Here is a 21263-nt window from a genome sequence, read left to right as displayed (position 1 = left end):
ACTGTGCTAGTCAGTTGATGTGGCTCATATCAGTTAATTCTCACGCTAACTTCAAGGTAAGTACTCTTGTCCCCAGTTTACAGACCAGATAACTGAGACTTGAGGGTTAAGCGACTTGTTCAAGATCAGATAGCTTAGTTAGACAAACCAGGTGATCTTTCCTTTCACTACCCCCACAGAAGTAGCCAGTGAGAGGACACTTGGGCAAAAAAGATAGGCAAGTGCCTGAGCTCCCTAACGGCAGCACTTGCATTGTCAGAGGAACCACTCACTTGTTTCACACGTGGGGAAAACGTTTGTGCTGCTTCCTTTTTCAGCTGCCACCTCCGCAAGCTTCTGTGCTGCATCTGCTTGTTTCCTAGCTTGCTGGGCTCCCCATTCCCACTACTAAGCTGAGTAAGGGAACTCCTGGCCCTTGCCTGGTCTCTGATTGCTCAGACCCACCGCTATGCATGGACCATTCTGATGCCAGCGACCTCCTGCCTCCTGTTGTCAACTCTTGTGCCTTTCCTGTAACTGTTCTACTTATTATCACATTTGACTTCAGTGTCCTGGTGTAGTAGATAAAGCATATAGGCGCTATTCCCATTTTAGAGGTGAATGAACAGAAAGGCAATCCTCATATTAATAAACAAGTTAGTATCAGAATCAGCTAGAGCACAGGTGTCCTAGTTCACAGCCCTTATAACCAAGTCATATTGAGTGAAAAAAAAATCACCATTTCCCAATGAATTTGGTCCTGTTTCCTGAGTTAAGGAGATATCTCAGGATCTGTCTTACACCCAGTGGTAGGGATTGTGGGTAAAGCCTTATTGCAGCTGGAGTGAGGGGGACATGAAGAATGAGGAACTACCTTCAGGACCTTCCAGGCCAAAGGAAGAGGTGGGATAAATTCACAAAGAAACAGTTTAATTCAAGAACACTGTGCTAGTGCTGGAGAATTCAGAGCTGTTTAAAACCTAGCCTTGGGGCCGGCCCAGTAGCCTAGGGGTTAAGTTCATGCTCAGCTTCAGGGGCCCGGGGTTTGCCATGGACCTATGCACTGCTTATGAAGCCACGCTGTGGCAGGCATCCCACATATAAAATAGAGGAAGATGGGCACAGATGTTAGCTCAGGGCTAATCTTCCAAAAAAAAGTAAATAAAATAAAACCTAGCCTCCAGCCCTGCTAGGAAAGACAATTATACACACATCTAACTGTCAGACTGATAAACTATAGTAGAAGAGAGGAGGGAGCAATTGTAAAATGAACAGACTTTCATCAGAGAAGCAGAACAACAAGAGAAATGGAGGATAGGCATTTTGGGGAGAGGAAAGAGCATGAGAAACGGCTTGGAGGCATGAGGACAGTGTGCTCACAGAAGGCTGGGACTACAGTGAAAGGTGTGCATGGAGGAGAAGGCTGGGAGATGAGGACAGGAAAGAAAAATTGGGACTGGCCAGCAAAAGATCTTGAATCATAAAGGATTTAGCTAAAACCCATTGAAGACTTATAAATAAGTACAGATGGATACAGCTGCACGGTGCTATAAACGATGCTAGGTGACTGGGGGTACAGGGGGCTGGCTGCTGGGACAAGCTGAGCAAGGATCTTTTGGAGGCTGTGGGTGTGTTCTCCCTCAAGTGCTATCTGCAGAAAGTCGTCTGGCCTAGAGGCTGACATCTCAAGCAAGCTGCAGGCCTGAAGCGAAGAGAAGCAGTTCTTCAGAGACTTGAGTGCATCATCAGTGGGGGCCTGGGGTTCAGGGAGGGCCGTCTAAGGAACCATCTGGCTAGTAGGCTAGGAGGGGAGGAAGCTATGTTTAGAGCTAGGGAAGATCCCAGAGGCTCAAAGACGACATTAAGCCCTTAACATGAAAAAAGCCATAGGGAATGACTCACTCCTTCATTTCCCAGACTCTGTTCTGCAGAGACAATGAAGCCCCGCTGAGATTCTTGCTGGTGTGTAGGTGAGGAGATTGATGCTTGGCTGTAACTGGGCCAGACTTCCTAGCAGGGACAGCATACCAAAGGGCCTGCAAATAGCAGAGGGTTACAGGGTGAAGGGTGTGTTGCAGATGGGACTATGGGACTTGGCAGGAGTATGAAGGGACTAGTGAACTGGTTTGCCTGGGTAGGGTGGAGGGCAGGATTGCCACCTATGGGCTGGCTAGGTAGGTCTGGATTGAGGGGGAATCCTAAAGAGACCTGGCCCAATGCAAGATACTACCCCTTAAAACTATGTCAAAATTTGCATTTTATCAGAATATAGGTGATATTCTACATGGTTACCTGGTACATGTTTTTTAATTTTGAGATTTATTTTATCATTCATTGTTGAGAGCCCAACGGCCTCAAAATTCTGAAGGGCTCCAAGACCAATGTAGTCTGGGGTTAAGACCCAGAAGAGTCTGTTAGGGGTGGGGTGTGAAGGCGATTACAGATTTTTACAGGCTTTTTTTGTTTTCCATTCCCTTGATTATAAAAGTAATGGATATGCATTGTAGATCACTTTTTAAATGCAGATAAGTATAAAGAAGAAAATAAATATAACCCATAATTCCACCACTCACAGAAATCACTTTTAAACTTTTTGGTGTGTTTATTTCAATGCATATATGTCACATAATTAGGGCCATAATGTATGTACAGATTTCTGCATCCATTTTTTCTCCTAACTTTACATTGTAAACATTTCCACCTCATTAAGAGATTCTCCAAGAACAATTTTTAATAGCTGTATTTCATTGTATGCGTCTGACATAATTTAAACATTTCCCCTATTGGACCTTTAAGTTTCCAACCTTTCTGTGTGATAAACATTGCAGTGATGGACAAATTTGTGCATATTTTTCTGTCAGCTCTTTTTATTTATTTTTTTGAGGAAGATTAGCCCTTAGCTAACTCTGCCAGTCCTCCTCTTTTTTGCTGAGAAAGCCTGGCCCTGAGCTAACATCTGTGCCCATCTTCCTCTACTTTATATGTGGGACGCTTACCACAGCATGGCTTGCCAAGCGGTGCCATGTCCGCACCCGGGATCTGAACCGGCGAAGCCCTGGGCTGCCAAAGCGGAACGTGCGAACTTAACCACTGCACCACCGGGCTGGCCCCTGTCAGCTCTTTTTAGAAGAACAATTTCCTGCAAGTGGAATTACTGGGTCAAATAATATGAACCTTTTAAAGATTCTTGATTATATATTATCAAATGACTTTCAGAAAGATTATATCAATGTTTATGCCCGCCAGTAGTATGTGTGTGTGTCCCACCTCACTAACTACACCCTTGCCTATATTAGGATTTTTTCCCCTTAGTCGTTGCTAATTTGATGGGCAAACGTGGTATCTCCTTGTTCTCTTTTCAGTCTCTGATGCTTTGTGAGGTGAACTTTTCCCCCACGGTTATGGAGGCCATGGTTTTTGAGTTTGTCCAGGGTGAGGAGCAGTAGGCAGGGATCAATGGAGGTGGCACCAGGTGCAGGTAGAGAATAGGGTTCAGGGTCCAGAATCGAGCCTGCGGAGGGCAGAGTTTGGGAAGGAATTTGACTATGGGGGTGGTGAGAACTAGACAAACAGCATTAGTACAACTGGGTGTGGGGGACAAAGGGCTCCCACAAGGTGGGGAGATAGGAAAAAAGACTAATTGCTGCTAATAATTATGTTCAGTGAAGTCTTAGGGACTTTCCCCCACAAGTTCTCTTTAGGTGGGATTCTCTGCCACTTGGGAGTGAGGGTGCTGGTTGGCTGAGGTGTCTGCAGTCCCCAAAACACCCCAACTCCAGTTCTTTACAGGCTGCAAGGTGAATCAACCTGTGACCCTGTCAATAGGGAACCAAGGCCAAGGACATAGCAATGATAATACATGAACATTAACTGAGCAGTAACTACAGGCCAGGCACTGTTCTAAGCCCTCATCTTAGTTCGTCTATCCTAACAACCACCACATAAAGCAGGGTCTCTGACACTCATTTTACAGAAGAAAGAGAAGCACAGAGAAGTTCAGTAACTTTCCCAGCATCAGTCAGGAAGTAGGTGGAGGAGTCTGGAATTGAACCCAGGCATTCTAGCTACAGAGGCTAAGCTTTTAACCAACAAAAATAGAAATAAATGTGGGAAAGGGAATTGCAGGGCACACCCAGCCTACCCACGCCTGCCAGAAGCAAACGGACGACTGAGAGTGAGAATGCCGGGGTGGACTTCGGCTAAAAGGGAATCCTAGGACAGTAATAATAGCGATGTTTTACTAGGCGCTGACTTTGTGACAGGCACCGTGCAAAACTGCGTAACGTTTAATCCTCACAACCGCTCCTTTGAGTGAGGCACGCGATTGCCCCATCGCATTTCCCTGAGGAAGAAGCTGACGTGCAAAACTTGCCCAAGACTCGGCCCGGCCGGCCGCGGAGGGGCGGCTGCCCTGGCGGCTCCGGGAAGAAGGGAAGTGGCGGGGGCGGGGCCGGCGGCCGGGGCGGGGCCTCGGGTTTGGCTGGGCCGAAGGCCGCGGAGACGCGCGGAGACGCGCGGCTTCGCCGGTGAGGTGTGGATGGGGTCGCACCTGTTGCCGGACTGCCCCACAGCCCAGCGACAAGAGTCCGGCCCCGAGTATCCAGAGAGGGTGGAGAGACGCCCAGACGAGCTCCGGCTCCCGCTCTCTGGGGAGCACGTGGCCGGCCCGCCTCTCGAGTGCCGGGCTGGGGGTCGGGACTGCGGGGTCTCCAAGGCCAGGGCAGCGGCCTGGGTAGGCTGGGGGCCGCCTCCCTCCAGCCGGCACTTTTGAAAGACTGCCTTACTTCCCCCATCTCAGGGTCAGGGCCGGGGCCCTTGGAGCGACTCGGCCGGGGTCTGGGCCGCAGCCCTCCTGTCCTCCGTCGGGACCCCGGCTTCCCGGCTGTGCATACCCTGGCTGGCAGCCTCGCCGGTGCCCCTCGGGGAGCAGGCATAATGGCCTCAGGTGAGTGTGTTGCGTGCGTTGGGGGAGGGTCTCTGGGACAGACAAGTGCAGTGGCCAGGGTGACAAGAGGATGGGGGTCTCAGCATAGCCAGCAGACCTAGGGAAGGCGGCCAGCTCCTTCTGGGGAGGACCTGGGAGAGCAGAGCCTGAGTGTGGAAAGACCGAGGGAAACGTCAGAAGACGCTGGGGTCGCTTTCCCAGACTCCCGGAGAAGCCCCTGCCTCCTGGCCTCCCCCCTTCCTAGAAGGTAGCTTCTGCCGGACAGTGGAATTTTCCCAAGACAGGCTCCTCCCTCCTGGGCTGGGATTCTCTGTTCTACCCCATCCTCCCAGACCTGGGCTACGCCTGGGGCTGGGGGTCAGATAGAGAAGAAAAAAAGAGGGCTCTGCCCCAGAGGGGCTGGGGTTTTACGGAGCACGCCTGCCCTGAGAGGCATGTGTTCTGAGCGTGGGGAAGCTCGTGCTGCATTTCCCTTTCTTATTATTTTTTTCTCCCAGGCTGGCTGGACCAGCTAGCCTGGACTTTGACTCCCTTGACCCGGAGCCCTGGTAAGGGGCGAGGGCACTGGAGAGGGTTAATGGAGTGCCGGGGGCTGGCCCTTCCCCATCTTGTTTTCTCACCTCCACTCCAGGGCCCTGGCCCAGCTACCATCAGTCATACTCCAGGGACCGAGGAAGGGATGGGAGGGATAAGGGGTGGATATGGAGGCCCCCCTCCTCCAGGTTGCCTAGACAACCTCAGAAATCGTGGCCCGGGCCTCTTCCGCCTGCGGGGCCTCTGCTTCCTGCATCAGTCACTCCCGCTGGGGGCGGGGCGGAGGAAGGGGTTGGATGTGGCAGAGCCAGGCCCGGCTGCTGCGGCTCAGACTCCCCCCGCCGTCTCCGCGGCCCGAGCCATGGCATCCTATCCATCCGGCCCCGGCAAACCCAAGGCCAAATATCCCTTTAAGAAGCGTGCCAGCCTGCAGGCCGCCTCTGCAGTACCAGGTGAGTGTGTGCCTCCTGGCCTCCGGCTCTGGCTCTGCCCCATCACCTCTCGCCCAGGCCACTGGTCCCCTCAGGGGTGGGAGTGGAGGCGCCCTTTTCCTGCACCCTCTCTGCAGTGGGGCCCCTCATCCTCGGTCCCTGGGACAGCTGACTTGGGAGGTGGTGGGGTGGAGGGTGACAGATTTTTTTGTTGGGAATGTTGTCCTCTAACGAGGATGGGCGTGGGTGTACCAAGAGGTGTGTTTGCACACGTGTCAGTGTGTGGATGTGCTAAGACTGTTTGCATGTGGAGTGTGTGTGAATGGAGTGGGGGATGTGTGGGACTGACTGGTTTGCGGACTGGACAGGCAAATTGCTGACAGCTGTGCCTTTACCAGGCAGGCTTAGGCTGTCCTCCTGCAGTGAGTTCCTTTTTCTAGAACCCCAAATCACGAACCCTCTCACTGTGGGGGAGAGGTGGAGATGCCTGACATTAGGGCACTCATGGCTGCCAGCATCCCAGGGTTGGAGTTCAGCTGTATCTATCGTTTGCTATTTTGCTCCCTCCTGGTCTGTCTTGTGAGCTTCCTCAGAATTATGAGGTGTCCTTGGGATGGAGCGTGCTAGGGCTCAGGCTGGGGCTACTGTGTGCCCCTGTACCCTTTGGTTCGGCTCCCAATCTGGTCGGCATCTCTGCACCATTTGAAGCAGGCAGCGTGGTGCGGCTGTGCCATCTCCCTGAGGGCTCCAGCTGCCTGGGTCTGTGCTTGTTGAGGGATATCTACCTGCCATCTGCTGCCCCCAGGCCTTGTGGCTAAGGAAAGACCATCCCCACTTTGGTGACTGGGTCAAGCTGGTCCTCACCGCTCGCCCTGCCCAGCCCCAGTAGCTGTTTATACCTATAGCTTGATCACCTCCTGTATTTTCTGATGCTGTTGAAGATGCTGGCCTGAGGTCTATGCCACCCAGGGGGCGTGTCCCCTGGGGCTAGATCTGTACGCCTTTGAGTGGTCACATGGTGGGAGCATCTGATACTTGTAGGTCAAAGCCTTGGGCACCTCTCTGCCTACAGAGGCAGTCTTGGCAGTGAGTGAGGGGGCTCCTGGTCAAGAGCGTAGATGGAGTGGCAAGAATCGTGGCGTTGGTGGGAGTAGCCCCCTCTGGCTTTTGGTCGACTCCCCCTGTGTGAGTCTGTGTATGGTGCTGCAGCACAGACCCTGGGAGAAGGGACCAGCAAGCAGCTGGGTCTTCTAGGCCTGGCCTCAGGTAGTGTGAAGCTTCCTCCTGTGTGTCACCTCCAATGCAGCCTGGCAGGCTCGGAGGATGGTCACCCCAGCATTTCTGTGGAGGCCCTGGGCCACCCTGCTAGGAGAGGGGTTTGAGATTAGGGCCTGTGGCTCACCCCTCCTGATGCGATACAGACCAGCCTGGAGGTCTGTGGTTGGCCTTCTGTGGAGGGGGTTAGAATTGGGGAGGAGTTGTGGAGGATCAGGGTCCTTGGGCAAGCAAGGACCTTAGGCTCTGTCTTTATCCCTTGGGGGCGGAGCAGGTCCCCATCTTTCCTTCCTCTTCCTGCTCTGCCCTTTTCAAAGTAAGAGATAACGTCACTCCCCCCCCCCCCCCCCCCATCTCCACCCCTGCCAAGTTCTGTTCTCTTCTCTGCCCTTCATTGCTCAGTTGCCTAGGCTGTGCTGGGCCTGAGAACCTCCCACCCTCCCCAATAGGTGGGACTACATGTGGGAAGTGTTTGGAGGGTCCCAGGAGTTCATAATCGCAGATTGTGGTGTTCCACAGAACACTTGCGGAGCCATATCTCTGTGACAGCTATGGCTACGCAGGGCAGGACCCGTTTATCACCCCACTGTAGACAGGACTTGAAACTTCCAGGAGGCAGAGACTTGCCAGTAAGTGGAACAGAATCAGACTCAAGTCCTGCAAATTCTAGTCTCCCTTCTCCCAAGCCTCTCCTGGGCAGTTTATCCTGTCCCTGATGATAGGCTTAGAACAGGAGTTGGCGGTCTAGGGGGCCATGAACCAGCCCCCTGGGCAGCAGAGAAGCTCCAACCTGAACTGAGCCACTTCCCCAACTGCCAGCCAGCTCCTCTCCCCAGCAGAAGCCCTCTCTCTCCTGAGGGAGCCCATAGTCGGGGGCCCAGAGGACAGTGGTGAGCAGACAAGGCCACTGGGCAGAGGAAGCTGGCCTGGTGCTGTTGGGTATAGAGATGAGGGCTACTGGCCCCTCCTTTCCCCACTCCTACCCTTTGGCCAGCGAAGCCCTACCCCCTCACTGTCCCCCAGGCCAGTGCATTTTAAGGAGGCTTGGCCCCTCCCTGCTAGCCTGCCTTGTCCATATCAGCCTACCCTGCTCCTCCCCCTTGGGGGCCCCACTTTGGCCTGGGCCCTGGCTTGGTAGAGGTTAAGGCCCTGTTCATTTCTGGGGTTCCTCTTATCTCCAAACTCTGATGCTCCTTCCCTTGATTTCTGGGCTCCCCTGAGCTCCTCCAGCCCCCTGCTTGCCGTCATTCCAGGGTCTCCCCTGCTTGCAGCTGCACTTGGTACAGCCCGTGCCGGCCCCTGAGCTGTCCTGGGGGACTGGCTACAGCTCCACTCCGCAAACAGGCGGGTCAGGGGCACAGGGCTGCTGGCCGGCACTGCCTGAACTCCGCAGGTAGGACCCAGGCAGGCACCAGGGCGAGTGGGGGCTGGGTCCTGGATCTGGAGCAGGCACCTTCTCTACCCTTTGTCCAGTCTTGGGACTGGACTCTGGGGTATTGGGAAGTGGGGACAGAGACTTTAAGGTGTGCTACCTGGGCAGAGCCACCAATCCGTCCCTAAGCCACAGTAGAGAGGGGAAAGGAGGGTGCTGGAAGGGCGCACCCCCCAGAGCTGGCTGGGAAGCCACGTTGGGTATGGAGCTTCCCGCTGGGAGGGTGGGGCTGGCAAGCCCAGGGAGGGTCCTTCAAGGTGGGCTGGGAGCTGAGGCAGCGCCTTTAGACTAGCAGCTTCACGGCCTTGAATGCTGGCCTCCTGGTGGTGCAGCTGAGGAGTCTGCTCTCCAGGAAGAGAGACCCTGGCTTCTGCAGCTCCCTTCCCCAGGCCCTCCCTGGGGCCTCCGGCCCAGATCCTAGGGCCTCTGAGTGGCGCAGACTGTTTGTGGCAGCTCCCTTTGGAGGGGCAGCCAGCAGTAGGAGGGGCAGGCTGGGGCTAGGCAACATCTTGGCAGCCCTGGGGTCCTGGGGGAGAGGGCAGGTCTCTGGGGAGGAGATAGGGTTCCTGCTGCCAACCAGGTCCTCCACTTCCTCTCCTCTTCCCTTGAGGGCTGGTCCCCAGATCAGAGCAGAGTGAGTGGCAGCTGTGGCTTCCCTGTGCTCTAGGTCTAGGATATCAGGTACAGGCCCTGGTCCTCTGGGAGAAGGATCTGCCAGTCCAGAGACAGGTCGGATCCGGGACTGTCTGCCCTGGAAGTTGTGGGCTGGGAATCACCAGTATGGCCACCAGCTCCTTCATGAGTGCCCAGAGTGTGTGTGTGTGTGTGTGTACACGCGTGTGCCTGCCTGTGGGAGGTACTCACACAAGTTTCTCATGGCCTGAAGGAGTGGCCCTTAGGCCAGGATTCAGAGTCTTATTCCTGGAGTGAGTGAGTCCACTTGTTCTAGGGGCAGACTCAGGACCCCCATGCCTGAGCCTGGAATGGGTGAGGCGTCCCGTGCTAGACTGAGGGTGAGGTCCTTTGGGAGCCACACGCAGGCTCACTCCTCAGCCTCTGAGAGGAACTGCCCACTTGCCAGGCCCTGGCCTCTCTCCGGGGCTGGCCTGGGCTTCCAGTGCGCCCAGGCCCCGCCCTCCACCCTTTGACCCTGGCATCACTGTCTTCACAGAGGCTCGGGGTGGGCTGGGGGCCCCTCCGCTGCAGTCTGCCCGATCCCTGCCAGGCCCTGCCCCCTGCCTCAAGCACTTCCCGCTTGACCTGCGCACGTCTATGGATGGCAAATGCAAGGAGATCGCCGAGGTATCGCCTGGCACCTCACCCCATGTCCCCCCACCGCTGTCCCCATGCCCTGTCTCTGCTTCCCACACCCCAGCACCTCAGCCGTCCCCTTACTTCACGCTTGGCTGTGCCCTGGTCTCCCAGCTTCTCCCAGGTACCCCCAGTTCCTGCTGCCCTCACCGCATCCCCAGACTCTGCAAGGGAGGGCCCAGGGGCTGAGGGCTAGGCCACACTGACCCTTCCTTCCCTCCCACCAGGAGCTGTTCAGCCGCTCCCTAGCTGAGAGCGAGCTCCGTAGCGCCCCGTACGAGTTCCCCGAAGAGAGCCCCATTGAGCAGCTGGAGGAGCGGCGGCAGCGGCTGGAACGGCAGATCAGCCAGGATGTCAAGTAAGCCCCTGGCCTGGCCCGGCAGGCAGCCGTGGGGTGGCGGGGCACAACCAGACAGGGTTGGAGGGCACAAGCCAGATAGTGTGGTGGGCACAGCCAGACTATATATGTGTGGGGGCACAGCTAGACAGTGTAGAGGGGGACACAGCCAGGCCGTATGTGTGTCGGGGCACAGTTAGACAGTGTGTGTGTGTGGGGACACAGCCAGGTAGCTGTGGGATGGTGGGGGGCACAGCCAGACAGTTGGGGGGAACACAGCCAGGCAGCCGTGGGGTAGTGAGGGGCACAGCCAGACAGCTGCAGGGTGGTGGGGGGCACAAAGTCGGGGGGCACAGCCAGATAGCTGTGGGGTAGTGAGGGGCACAGCCAGACAGTGGGGTGGGACACAGCCAGGCAGCCCTAGAGTGGTGGGGGGCACAGGCAGACAGTGTGGGGTTGCGGGGAGAGGCCCAGGGTAGTCTGCCCAGCTTCCCTCTGTGGCCACCTGGATGCTTTCAGAGCCCCATCTTTTCCCTCTCCCATCCCGTCCTCCCTTTGGGGACCACTGGGGAGGCAGCATAGAGCAGTAGTGTGAAGCACAGGCTTTGGAGTCAGGCTGCTGGGTTCTGGTTAGTAGTGGGGCCTGGAACATGTTGTTTCACTTCGCTCATCTCTAATGTGGGGCAAGAACAGCACCCACAGCGCAGGGTTCTAGAGGACTGTGAGTGACCTAACACATGCATAGTACATAGCACAGCGCAGGGACCTGGGAGCAAGGTCCTTGTCATCTGCCTGACCTCTCGCCCCTCTCACCTGTAGGCTGGAGCCGGACATCCTGCTTCGGGCCAAGCAAGATTTCCTGAAGACAGACAGTGAATCGGACCTCCAGTGAGGAGGACAGAGGGGTGTGGGGCATGCAGGGCTGGGCCTGTCCCAGTGCTGGCTCCAACCCCTACCTTGTATGCCTCCCTCGTAGGCTCTACAAGGAGCAGGGTGAGGGACAGGGCGACCGGGGCCTGCGGGAGCGCGATGTGGTGCTGGAAAGAGAATTTCAGCGGGTCACCATCTCTGGGGAGGAGAAGTGTGGAGTGAGTGTCCCAATGGGATCCCTGAGACTGGAGAGCTGGGGGCGTGGGGGGTCGGAGGGTTTTTTTCTTTCCAAAAGTTGGAGGGACAAAGGGTCTGGCTGGGAGCGAGTTGATGTGCTGGGAACAAAATGTTCTGAGTGTTTCTGGGGTCAAGGCCTCAGGGAGGAGGTGAGAGCGAGCCTGATCTGGGTCAGCAACCGAGGAGAGTGATCACATGTCCATGTCTTTAGGTACCATTCACAGACCTCCTGGACGCAGCCAAGAGTGTGGTGCGGGCTCTTTTCATCCGGGAGAAGTACATGGCCCTGTCGCTTCAAAGCTTCTGCCCCACCACCCGCCGGTACCTGCAGCAGCTGGCCGAGAAGCCTCTGGAGACGCGGACCTACGAGCAGGGCCCCGACACCCCTGTGTCCGCTGGTGGGACCCCTGTCCCTGCCCTATTCCAACTGCCCAGGAACCTCCACCCTGCCTGCTTCTTCCCACACCCAGGCTCATTCCAGCCTCTTGGTGCACGAGGGGCGGAGGCAGGAGCAGGAGCCATCCTGCTGGGGCCTTTGATGTCTCTCACCCTCTGCGGGGCCTCTGGGCTGAGCAGTGGGTGGTGGCCTGGAAGAGTCTTGCCCTGACTCCACCCTTCCCACTCCTGCAGATGCCCCGGTACACCCCCCTGCGCTGGAACAGCACCCGTATGAGCACTGTGAGCCTAGCACCATGCCTGGGGACCTGGGCTTGGGTCTGCGCATGGTGCGGGGCGTGATGCACGTCTATACCCGCAGGGAACCCGATGAGCAGTAAGAGGGGCGTGGGGTGTGCTGGGGGAAGCTGTGGGGCGGGGGGGGGTGCTGCATCTCGGAAGGGCCCATAGGGCTGGCCTTGCTCTCCTCACCCAAGCTTCCCCTACATGCCAGTTGCTCAGAGGTGGAGCTGCCATACCCTGACCTGCAGGAATTTGTGGCAGACGTCAATGTGCTGATGGCCCTGATTATCAACGGCCCCATGTGAGTCCCTGCCTGTCCCAGACCCTCCCCTTCCAGCCTCCCTGCGGGCCCTGAACCCTGCCTGGTTTTCCTCCTGCCCAGAAAGTCATTCTGCTACCGCCGGCTGCAATACCTGAGCTCCAAGTTCCAGATGCATGTGCTGCTCAACGAGATGAAGGAGCTGGCTGCCCAGAAGAAGGTGCCACACCGAGATTTCTACAACATTCGCAAGGTGGGCCCTCACCTGTGGCCCGACCCTACACCTCCGCCCAGCCGCCTCCTCAAGGGCCTGGGCCCCCCACCCAGCGTCCAGTTTGGAGAATCTTCTCCCATCCCACTGCCCAGACCGTGGACCTTCCTGGCCTCCAGTGGACCCAGGAGCCCCCTGTTCCACCCCAGGTGGACACGCACATCCATGCCTCGTCCTGCATGAACCAGAAGCATCTGCTGCGCTTCATCAAGCGGGCGATGAAGCGACACCTGGAGGAGATCGTGCACGTGGAGCAGGGCCGCGAGCAGACGCTGCGGGAGGTGTTCGAGAGCATGAATCTCACTGCCTACGACCTGAGTGTGGACACGCTCGATGTGCACGCGGTCTGTTCCAGCGGCATAGGGGCTGGGTCAGTGTGTGGGCGGGAGTTCGGGGGTAACTGGGCCTGCCCATCTCCCACAGGACAGGAACACCTTCCATCGCTTTGACAAGTTCAATGCCAAATACAACCCTATTGGGGAGTCCGTTCTCCGAGAGATCTTCATCAAGACCGACAACAGAGTTTCTGGGAAATACTTTGCTCACATCATCAAGGTGAGGAGGAGTGGCTGCCAGGGCCCACTGGGTACAGGGACAGCGTTGGCCCTGGGCAGCCCTCCCCCTGACTGAGCGAGAGCCTGGGTATCCGGGAGGCCTGCACTGGCAGGTGAGGTGGGTGGGTGGAGACATAAAGAGGTCTGACTTAGCACACAGGGTGGCTGCAAAGACAGGGATGGATGGGCAGCCTGAGTGTGACACTTGCCCCATTTGTGTCTCTCAGGAGGTCATGTCGGACCTGGAGGAGAGCAAATATCAGAATGCGGAGCTGCGGCTCTCCATCTATGGGCGCTCAAGAGACGAGTGGGACAAGCTGGCACGCTGGGCCGTGATGCACCGTGTGCACTCTCCCAATGTGCGCTGGCTCGTGCAGGTGCCCCGCCTCTTGTGAGTGTCCCTGGGAGTGGGAGGGAACATGGGGACTAGAGTTGAAGGGGCCAGGGTCTGCCTCCTGTCCTCCTGGGATGGTGACCCTCCCCCATCCCAGCTGAGCCATCTGAGTAGAAGGAAGGGTCTTCTGGTTCCACCCATGGTCTGCCCAGCCTGGCCCACCCAGTATGGTGCAAAACCACTTCTGTGACCTCGGGCCAAGCCCTGACCCTTACTGGCCTGCTGGATGTCCTCACATGGGCCCTGACCTGCATGTGCCTATCTCACCTGCAGTGATGTGTACCGTACCAAGGGCCAGCTGGCCAACTTCCAGGAGATGCTGGAGAACATCTTCCTGCCACTGTTTGAGGCCACCGTGCACCCTGCCAGCCACCCAGAGCTGCACCTCTTCTTGGAACATGTGAGGGGGCAGCACAGGGCTGGGCGTGGGGAGGACGACCTGCCTCAGGCCCAGCTGCAGCTCTGGGTCTGACCCCAGGATCCCGTGCCAGGTGGATGGCTTTGACAGTGTGGATGATGAGTCCAAGCCTGAGAACCACGTCTTCAACCTGGAGAGCCCCCTCCCTGAGGCCTGGGTGGAGGAGGACAACCCACCCTATGCCTACTACCTATACTACACCTTCGCCAACATGGCCATGCTGAACCACCTGCGCAGGTGCGTCTCTTCTCACCCTGCTATCTCTCACCTCCCCCCACACACCTTGCTGTCGGCTTGCCCTGGGCTGGGGCGGTCAGAGCCCTGACCCACCTCTTGCCCCCACGCATGGACCCTAGGGGTTCTTTCTCTGCCCTCAGGGCTCCATGGCTCATGCCTCACAGCCCGGAGTCTACCCTGCCCGCTTGTGCGGGCCCTCACAGGCAGTGGGTGGGGGCTCAGCAGCTCACACTGTCTTCATGCCCCTCAGGCAGAGGGGCTTCCACACATTTGTGCTGAGGCCGCACTGCGGGGAGGCTGGGCCCATCCACCACCTGGTGTCGGCCTTCATGTTGGCTGAGAACATCTCGCACGGGCTGCTTCTGCGCAAGGTCAGGGGCTGCACCCCCAGCCTCCCCTCCCAATTGTTCACCTTCCTCCCAACCCATCGGGCCCCTTCAGCAACTGGTCCTCCTCCTCACGCAGCCCCCAGTTAGGACCCCTCCACACCCCAGCCTCCAGACTGAGGCCCAGCTTGGATTCTGGCTGTAACTGACCCTTTGCACATCAGGCCCAGCCTGGACTCCCCCTAGTGTGGCCTGTACCCCCCAGAACCAGGTGTCCTCTCCAGCCTTGGGGCCACCTGACAGGCCCCCCATCCCCGTTGCCTGCCCAGGCCCCGGTCCTGCAGTACCTGTATTACCTGGCCCAGATAGGCATCGCCATGTCCCCGCTCAGCAACAACAGCCTCTTCCTGAGCTACCACCGGAACCCACTACCTGAGTACCTGTCCCGTGGCCTCATGGTCTCGCTGTCCACTGACGACCCCCTGCAGTTCCACTTCACCAAGGTCAGAACCTGATGGGCAGCCACGTGGGCGGGTGTCCTGGGACACAAAGGATGCCTGGACACTGGGGGGCTCAGGGCTGGTGCTGACCCCTTATGGCGGAGTCAGCATGCCACATGGCAAGTGCCACAGGGAAAGACCCTGGCAGGCCATGTGCTCCTGTTTGAGAGAACCTGGCCTGTGCAGGAGCCGCTGATGGAGGAGTACAGCATCGCCACCCAGGTGTGGAAGCTCAGCTCCTGTGACATGTGTGAGCTGGCACGCAACAGTGTGCTCATGAGCGGCTTCTCCCACAAGGTACCCCCCCGCCTGCCTGGACCGTGGCATCCCTTCTCCTTCCCTCCTCTGCATTTGGGAAGGTCCCAGGGGTCCTGGCCCTGGGATGGTTCAGGGCTGGGGTATGGCCCCTCAGAGCTGGCTGCAGCCCTGCCCGTCATCCCCACACCCTGCAGGTGAAGAGCCACTGGCTGGGACCCAACTATACCAAGGAGGGCCCCGAGGGCAACGACATCCGCCGTACCAATGTGCCGGACATCCGCGTGGGCTACCGCTACGAAACGCTGTGCCAGGAGCTGGCACTTATCACGCAGGCCATCCAGAGCGAGATGCTGGAAACCATCCCAGAGGAGATGGGTGTCACAAGCCCGGGGCCTCAGTGAGCCTGGCCCCCACAGTGCCCACTGCGTCTCAGCATCTTGGCCATGTTTTGTCCTTGGACCCCTCCCACCCTGCTCTGGTCTCTGCATGTGTCCGTTCTTCTTTGTTCTGTCCTGCATGTTTCTGACCTATATCTGTCCCTGTGCCACCCCAGTGAGAGTGGTGTCCAGGATCTGCTCTGCCCTTGTCTTGGCTCATGTGGCACCTGATGGCCCAGGTTTGAGGGCTGCCCTGCTGGTAGCCCTGTCTCAGGATCCTCTGAAGCCTAGCTGTCCACAGGGGCTAGGGATGGTTGTGGGGGGCTGGCCCCTCTAGCCCTTAGGGTCCTGCCTGGGCAAATCTGAGCTTTGGCCATGGCTTGTGTTTAGGCCCCCACCTGGTTCATGTGCCTGAGGGGCAGTCAGGGTGGAGCCTGTACATGTCTGCTGCAGGCATGGGGCTGCTGGGGGTCTGCGGGCTCCAGCAGCTCTGCGTGGCTAGAGTTGGGCTGAGAGCTCAGTCACAGCCCTGGTGCCTGGAATCGGGCCTCGGAGGTGCTGGACCACCACCTCTGCCAAGTCACTGCCAGCAGCCTTCTCCGTCCTTCCTCCGGTCCACGTGCTCCTCTGGTATCAGCTTCGTGTGCTTCTGTGGGAGGGAGCAGCCACCCTGTGCCATGTCTGGGGCCACTGCAGCCGGAGGGTCCTGGATCTGCCACCAGCCCTGAGGGTGGCATTCCTGGTATGGTCCCCAGAATTTTGATCAGACCTGGACCCTGGCTGGTCCCCTGTGTTGTGTCCTGGACCGAGGCCTTTGCTGTGAAATGCAGTGTTTCATACAATCCCATCTTTCCTAGTGCATGAGAAATAAAGATTATTTAAGTAATGCGGCAGGTGGGGGTCTCTTTTGGGAAAGGGAGAGCCACGGTGGGTGGTGGCTGAGGTCGGGTCCCTCGTGAGCACTGTGGATGGAGGTACAGCGAATTCTGAGGGCAGCGACTGGGCTTGGCTGTGTGTGCTTGTGCACCTGGAAACTGACAAAGGAAGCTGTGGGAGAGAGGAGGGGCCCACCGGGGACCCATCTGCTGCCCCCAAGCCCTCATCTAGCCTTCCCCCTCTGAAGGGGACAATTTCCGCCCACTTTCAGCCTCTTGGGACAGTGTGGTAGATGTAGGAATATGCACTTACAAGCCGATCTGAGGCCACTGGTTCTCAAACTCTGGGGACGTCAAGATCTTCTGGGGAGCTTATTTAAAATGCCATTTCCAGGTCCCATCCTCAGAGAGTCCAATTCAGGGGAAATCTGTCAGCTCCCTGGCAGATTCTCTTGGAAGGGGTTGGAGCAAGCCTGTGCCTTCTGAGTGCAGGCTTAGCCAACTCGGCTTCTGTCCTGTGTTTAATACACGATTTCTGGAGCAGCTCCTTGGGCACAGAGGTGGCTAGAGTCTGTTGCCCAGGTAAAGGAGGAAAGTGGAATGTGCCCTGTGCTGTGCAGAGTCCTGGGTTGGTGATAGGAGCATGTTACTGCTGCTGCTGCTGCCGCCGCTGAGTGGGGAGGATGACAGGCTGGCGGCTTCAGAAACAATTCACCCTAGAACAGCATGGGCCTATGTAGTTGAGGGCTGGTGAGGGCAAGGGAGGCTGGCCTCTCCTCCCCTCCTGTCAGCTTGCTCTGCCCGGCCCCATCTCCGGCAGGAGACTCTTGGGGAGGGGGGGCAGAGCCGCGCATCTGCTGCGTCTGTGCCAGCTCACTCCCTCCTCTCTCTGGGGCAGGACAGGACAGCGTGTCTGCACCTCCCCCAGCACCTCTGGGCAGAAGCTCTCCTGAGGGATAGTAGGCAGGCTCGCTCCTGGCCATCATCCAGGGTCCTTTGGTCTCCAGAAGGCATCTCTTGTCAGTTTGTTCTAGCCATTTACCTATCATAGAACTGAAAGTTAGAGCTGCATGATGAGCTGGAGATCGTACAATTTTGGCTGATTTCTGGTTAAGGAAATAGGCTCAGGAGGTGCAAGAGGCCCATGGCAAAACCTGGATGCCAGGGGAGCACAGGGGGCTCTGCCACCCCGTGCCGGGCCTCGTCTGTCGGCCAGAGGAATGGTGCTTTTCCAGGGTGAAGGGATCTTACTTTCAAGGAGGTGAATGTATTTAATGATCAAAATGCACTGTCTCTTCTCTTCATTTGTAAAGCAAGGAAGTGAGATTAGAAGGTCTTTCTAGAAGGTTCCTTGAAGGCAAGAACTGCCTGTCTCGTGTGCTGGCACGTAGGACAGCAAAGGACTCCATATTTCCTCATCGAATTTGTCACAGACCAGAAGCCTGCGTTCCATTTTCTTACCCCTTGTACATTCTTCTCAATGTGTGCTAAGGCCCAGCCCTCAGAATATTACCAATTTAAAGACCTCAGCAATGCCCCCCCACCCCCAGCCTGACGTTTCTTTAAACAACTTGCTTCTGGATTTTCAGTTTCTCAGAAATTTCTCTCTCAAAAATTTATTGGGAAGAAGAATTATAAAACAGTAAGGCCTTAATATTATTTCCTATGTGAAAAGAAAATAATTTTCATTAAAGAAATTTGGAAAATAGAGAAAAATGGGAAAAAGAAGAAAAGCCCGCTCATCATCTACCAATTTCAACAAATATTTGCTGATCTACTGCATGCTTGAGATATATTAATATACTTTTATATATTTATATATTCCTTTGAGCTTTTTTTAAAAAAGGCATTTTTGAGTTGAGATCATATGTATATAATTGAGTGGCTTTAAAGTATTTTAACAAGTCCTTCCAAATTTCATTAAAATACTCTTTATAGGGGCCAGCCTGGTGGCATGGTGGTTAAGTTCGCACATTCTGCTTTGGTGATCGGGGGTTCGCTGGTTCGGATCCCAGGCACGGACCTACAGACTGTTTGTCAAACCATGCTGTGGCAGGTGTCCCACACATAAAATAGAGGAAGATGGGCACAGACGTTAGCTCAGGGCCAGTCTTCCTCAGCAAAAAGAGGATGATTGGCAGCAGATGTTAGCTCAGGGCTAATCTTCCTCAAAAAAAACCCCCAAATTCTTTATAATTATAAATTTTCATTACTGTTCAATGTGCTAGGTGAGCCTCACCATACCTTACCATCACAGTTCTTCTCTGTTAAGAATAACTATGGCCTAATGCGGCTGTCAGTGTTCGCTCTGGAGACAGAATACCTGGGCTTGAATTTTGGCTCCACTGCTTTCTGGTTGTGTGACTTTGGGCAAGTTACTTACCCTCTCTGTGCCTCCAGGTCCTCATCCATTTCGTGGAGATAATAATAGCACTTTCCTCACGGTTTGATTTTGGATTCATGCAGTCAATCCCATCATTGGATAAAAAGCACTAAGTGCGTGCTCAATAAATATTAGCTATTATTATCTTTGCATATAAGTCTTTACAGATTGTTCCCCTGGTCTATGCCCATGAGTGAAATGATCACGTCCAAGACATAAATTTCTTTTTGTTTTACTGCTTCTTGGTAGAAATGAATCAAAGTGTGTACCGGTGGTTAAAATCAGCCTCCCTAACCCCTTCCGCCCTTCCACCTCCTTCCTTTTTTGGGAATCACGTCCTGCGCCTCTTAGTGACCTGCTTGGGAGGTGTGGGTGGACGTCTTTGTGAAGGAGGCAGCCTCCTCCCTCCTCCTGTCGTCGGGAGCGGGGCCTCCGCCTCTCCGTGGAGAGGGGAATGACAGCGGGCTGCCGAGGTAGTTTAAAAAAATTGATCCGCTTTAAAAGGCCCCAAACAGTGCAGTGAAACAAACAAACAAACCCGCGTAGTGCAGTCTGCCCTCCGGGGCTGGTCCTGAGTGAACCTGCACCGGGACCGTCGCTTGCCAGTCACACAACATCGCGGGCTGCGCCGGGCCACCGCGCACCTGCCCCGCCCCGTTCTCCTCCGCGGCGCCCCCTCCTGGGGGAGTTGGCGGGAGCAGGGGCAGCTGGCAGTGCCGGCCAGATGGAAGGGGTGGTAGGGCTCGGTTGGGGCGACAGCGATCCTGATGTCTAAACCCTACAGCGGAACATTCGCCCCATCAAAGTGTTGCCTCATTTGTAAATGTATTTATATGAAACTCTAATAAAGCATTAAACCACATTGAATCCAACGCTGGCAAATCACTTCGATTTCAAAATGAGAATAACGTTGCCCGAATTAGGATGCCCTGGACAGTCTGGGGTGGGTGTCCTTGCGGCTGCAAGGGCGGCCGGTGTGTCTGGAGACACGGAGGGTGGAGGCGCCGTGGCCTCTTGAGCAAACTCGTCCTAGGCAGGGGCCGGCCGCCCTTCAAAGGCCCGGGAAACGTCGGAGACCTGAAGGGAAAACTGTGGGGTCTGCAAAATACAAAAAAGACAGCGTCAAAATTGCTAAATGTTTAACTAAACACCAACAGAAAGTCATGTCAACTTTAATATTTGTTAAGTTTGGTATCCTACAAATGTCATTATATTGAAAACAATATGTAAGTTGGATTTTTGGCAAGAGTTCCAGAATATGCAGGATGATAGAAGAGAAATCCTAGCCAATAGTAAATTAAATGAGTTACTCATAGTCAAGTAATTTCAAAAGCAAATTTATAAAAATCCTTTTACATTTAAAGCAAAGAAGCGTTTTATTTAATGAGGGATGTGGGTGCATTTGAATGTTTGTCATGATAAGGGGGGGCCTCCAAGAATCGGATGCCAGGTCTGGAAAGGGCTGTAGACGGCCCTGGCCTGCAGTCCTGCTCTGGACTTGGGAGGGCCATCAGCTCAGTCTGGCCCCTTTCACCCTCCTGCCTCTCTAACTAGCTTCAGAGCACCTGCTCCTGCCACAGGCGTCTTCTCCAGATCTCTGCAAAGACCACGTGTGGCTGGGGTTTCTCTCTCCATTTTGCAGATGAGAATCTGACCTGGATTTGAAACCTGAGTTCCGTTTATTAGCTGTGCAAGTGCCCCCTCCTCCCTGACTTCCCAGGTGTGGGGGGGACACGTAAAGCAGAGAGAATACCAACCCGTACCCAGCCTTGTGTGTCCACCATGCGCTTCCATGGTGGAGTAAATACCTCCTGGGTGCCTGGCACTGGGCTGAGCACTTTACAAGTGTGAAGTGCCTAAGGACTCTGCAGAGAGCTGTCATCGTGCTCCCCTTCTTAGAGAGAGAAAGTTGAGGCACAGGAGGTTAAGTACCTTCTCCAAGGTGACCCAGGTAGCAAATGGCAGAACTGGGATTTGAACCCAGAACTGCCTGGCTGCAGAGTCCTTGTTCCTCCCACTCTACAGTGATCCCCAGGGTGGGCCTGTGATTGCTGTGTGTCTGGTGGGGTTGTCTCTGTAGGATTGTGTGCTCAGGGAAGGGACAGTGTCTGGCTCTGGAAAGCAGAGTCTGGCTGGAGATGAGGCTAGAGGTAGGAAGGCTGTGAGGAGGCCCTTGCAGTATCCTAGATGTGAGTGATGAGCACCTGGGTGGTGGGAGTGGGGATGGAGAGAAGCTTTTGAGGGGAGGCAGTTAAGACCAGTGGTTAAGACAGGGTTGGGAGCACCACTGTGCCTGGAATAGCCTGAGGAAAGATTGAGAATGTGAATGCCCTGAGGTGGGTGTGCATCCCAGTTGGCCACAAGCCCCACCTCGCCCTATTG

The 21263-nt window shown here is 55.8% G+C and overlaps 1 protein-coding gene across 6 annotated transcripts; it reads left to right on the top strand.

The window, feature by feature from the left end:
• Positions 1-4401: 4401 nt before the first annotated feature.
• On the top strand, positions 4402-16509 carry AMPD2 (adenosine monophosphate deaminase 2). 6 transcript variants are annotated; one of them, XM_023641459.2, is made up of 19 exons: positions 4452-4924; positions 5422-5910; positions 9768-9898; positions 10135-10265; positions 11064-11132; positions 11221-11332; positions 11563-11749; positions 11982-12123; positions 12241-12330; positions 12412-12541; positions 12709-12903; positions 12983-13114; positions 13341-13504; positions 13781-13907; positions 13999-14162; positions 14413-14533; positions 14818-14991; positions 15175-15285; positions 15441-16509. In XM_023641459.2, the coding sequence occupies exons 1-19, from the start codon at positions 4915-4917 to the stop codon at positions 15645-15647; spliced, it is 2886 nt and encodes a 961-aa protein (XP_023497227.2). In that variant the 5' UTR covers positions 4452-4914; the 3' UTR covers positions 15648-16509. The 6 variants fall into 6 exon arrangements, with proteins under 6 accessions (XP_070124669.1, XP_070124670.1, XP_023497227.2 ...); XM_070268568.1 differs by lacking the exon at positions 5422-5910 and having other exon boundaries at positions 4402-4924; XM_070268569.1 differs by lacking the exons at positions 5422-5910; positions 9768-9898 and adding an exon at positions 9546-9609 and having other exon boundaries at positions 4435-4924.
• The last annotated feature ends 4754 nt before the right edge of the window (positions 16510-21263 follow it).

This window comes from Equus caballus, chromosome 5 (genome assembly GCF_041296265.1).
Source record: "Equus caballus isolate H_3958 breed thoroughbred chromosome 5, TB-T2T, whole genome shotgun sequence".
NCBI classification, from domain to species: Eukaryota; Metazoa; Chordata; class Mammalia; order Perissodactyla; family Equidae; genus Equus; species Equus caballus.
The sequence above is the reverse complement of the archived record's forward strand: the minus strand, read 5'-3'. Positions and strand labels throughout refer to the sequence as shown.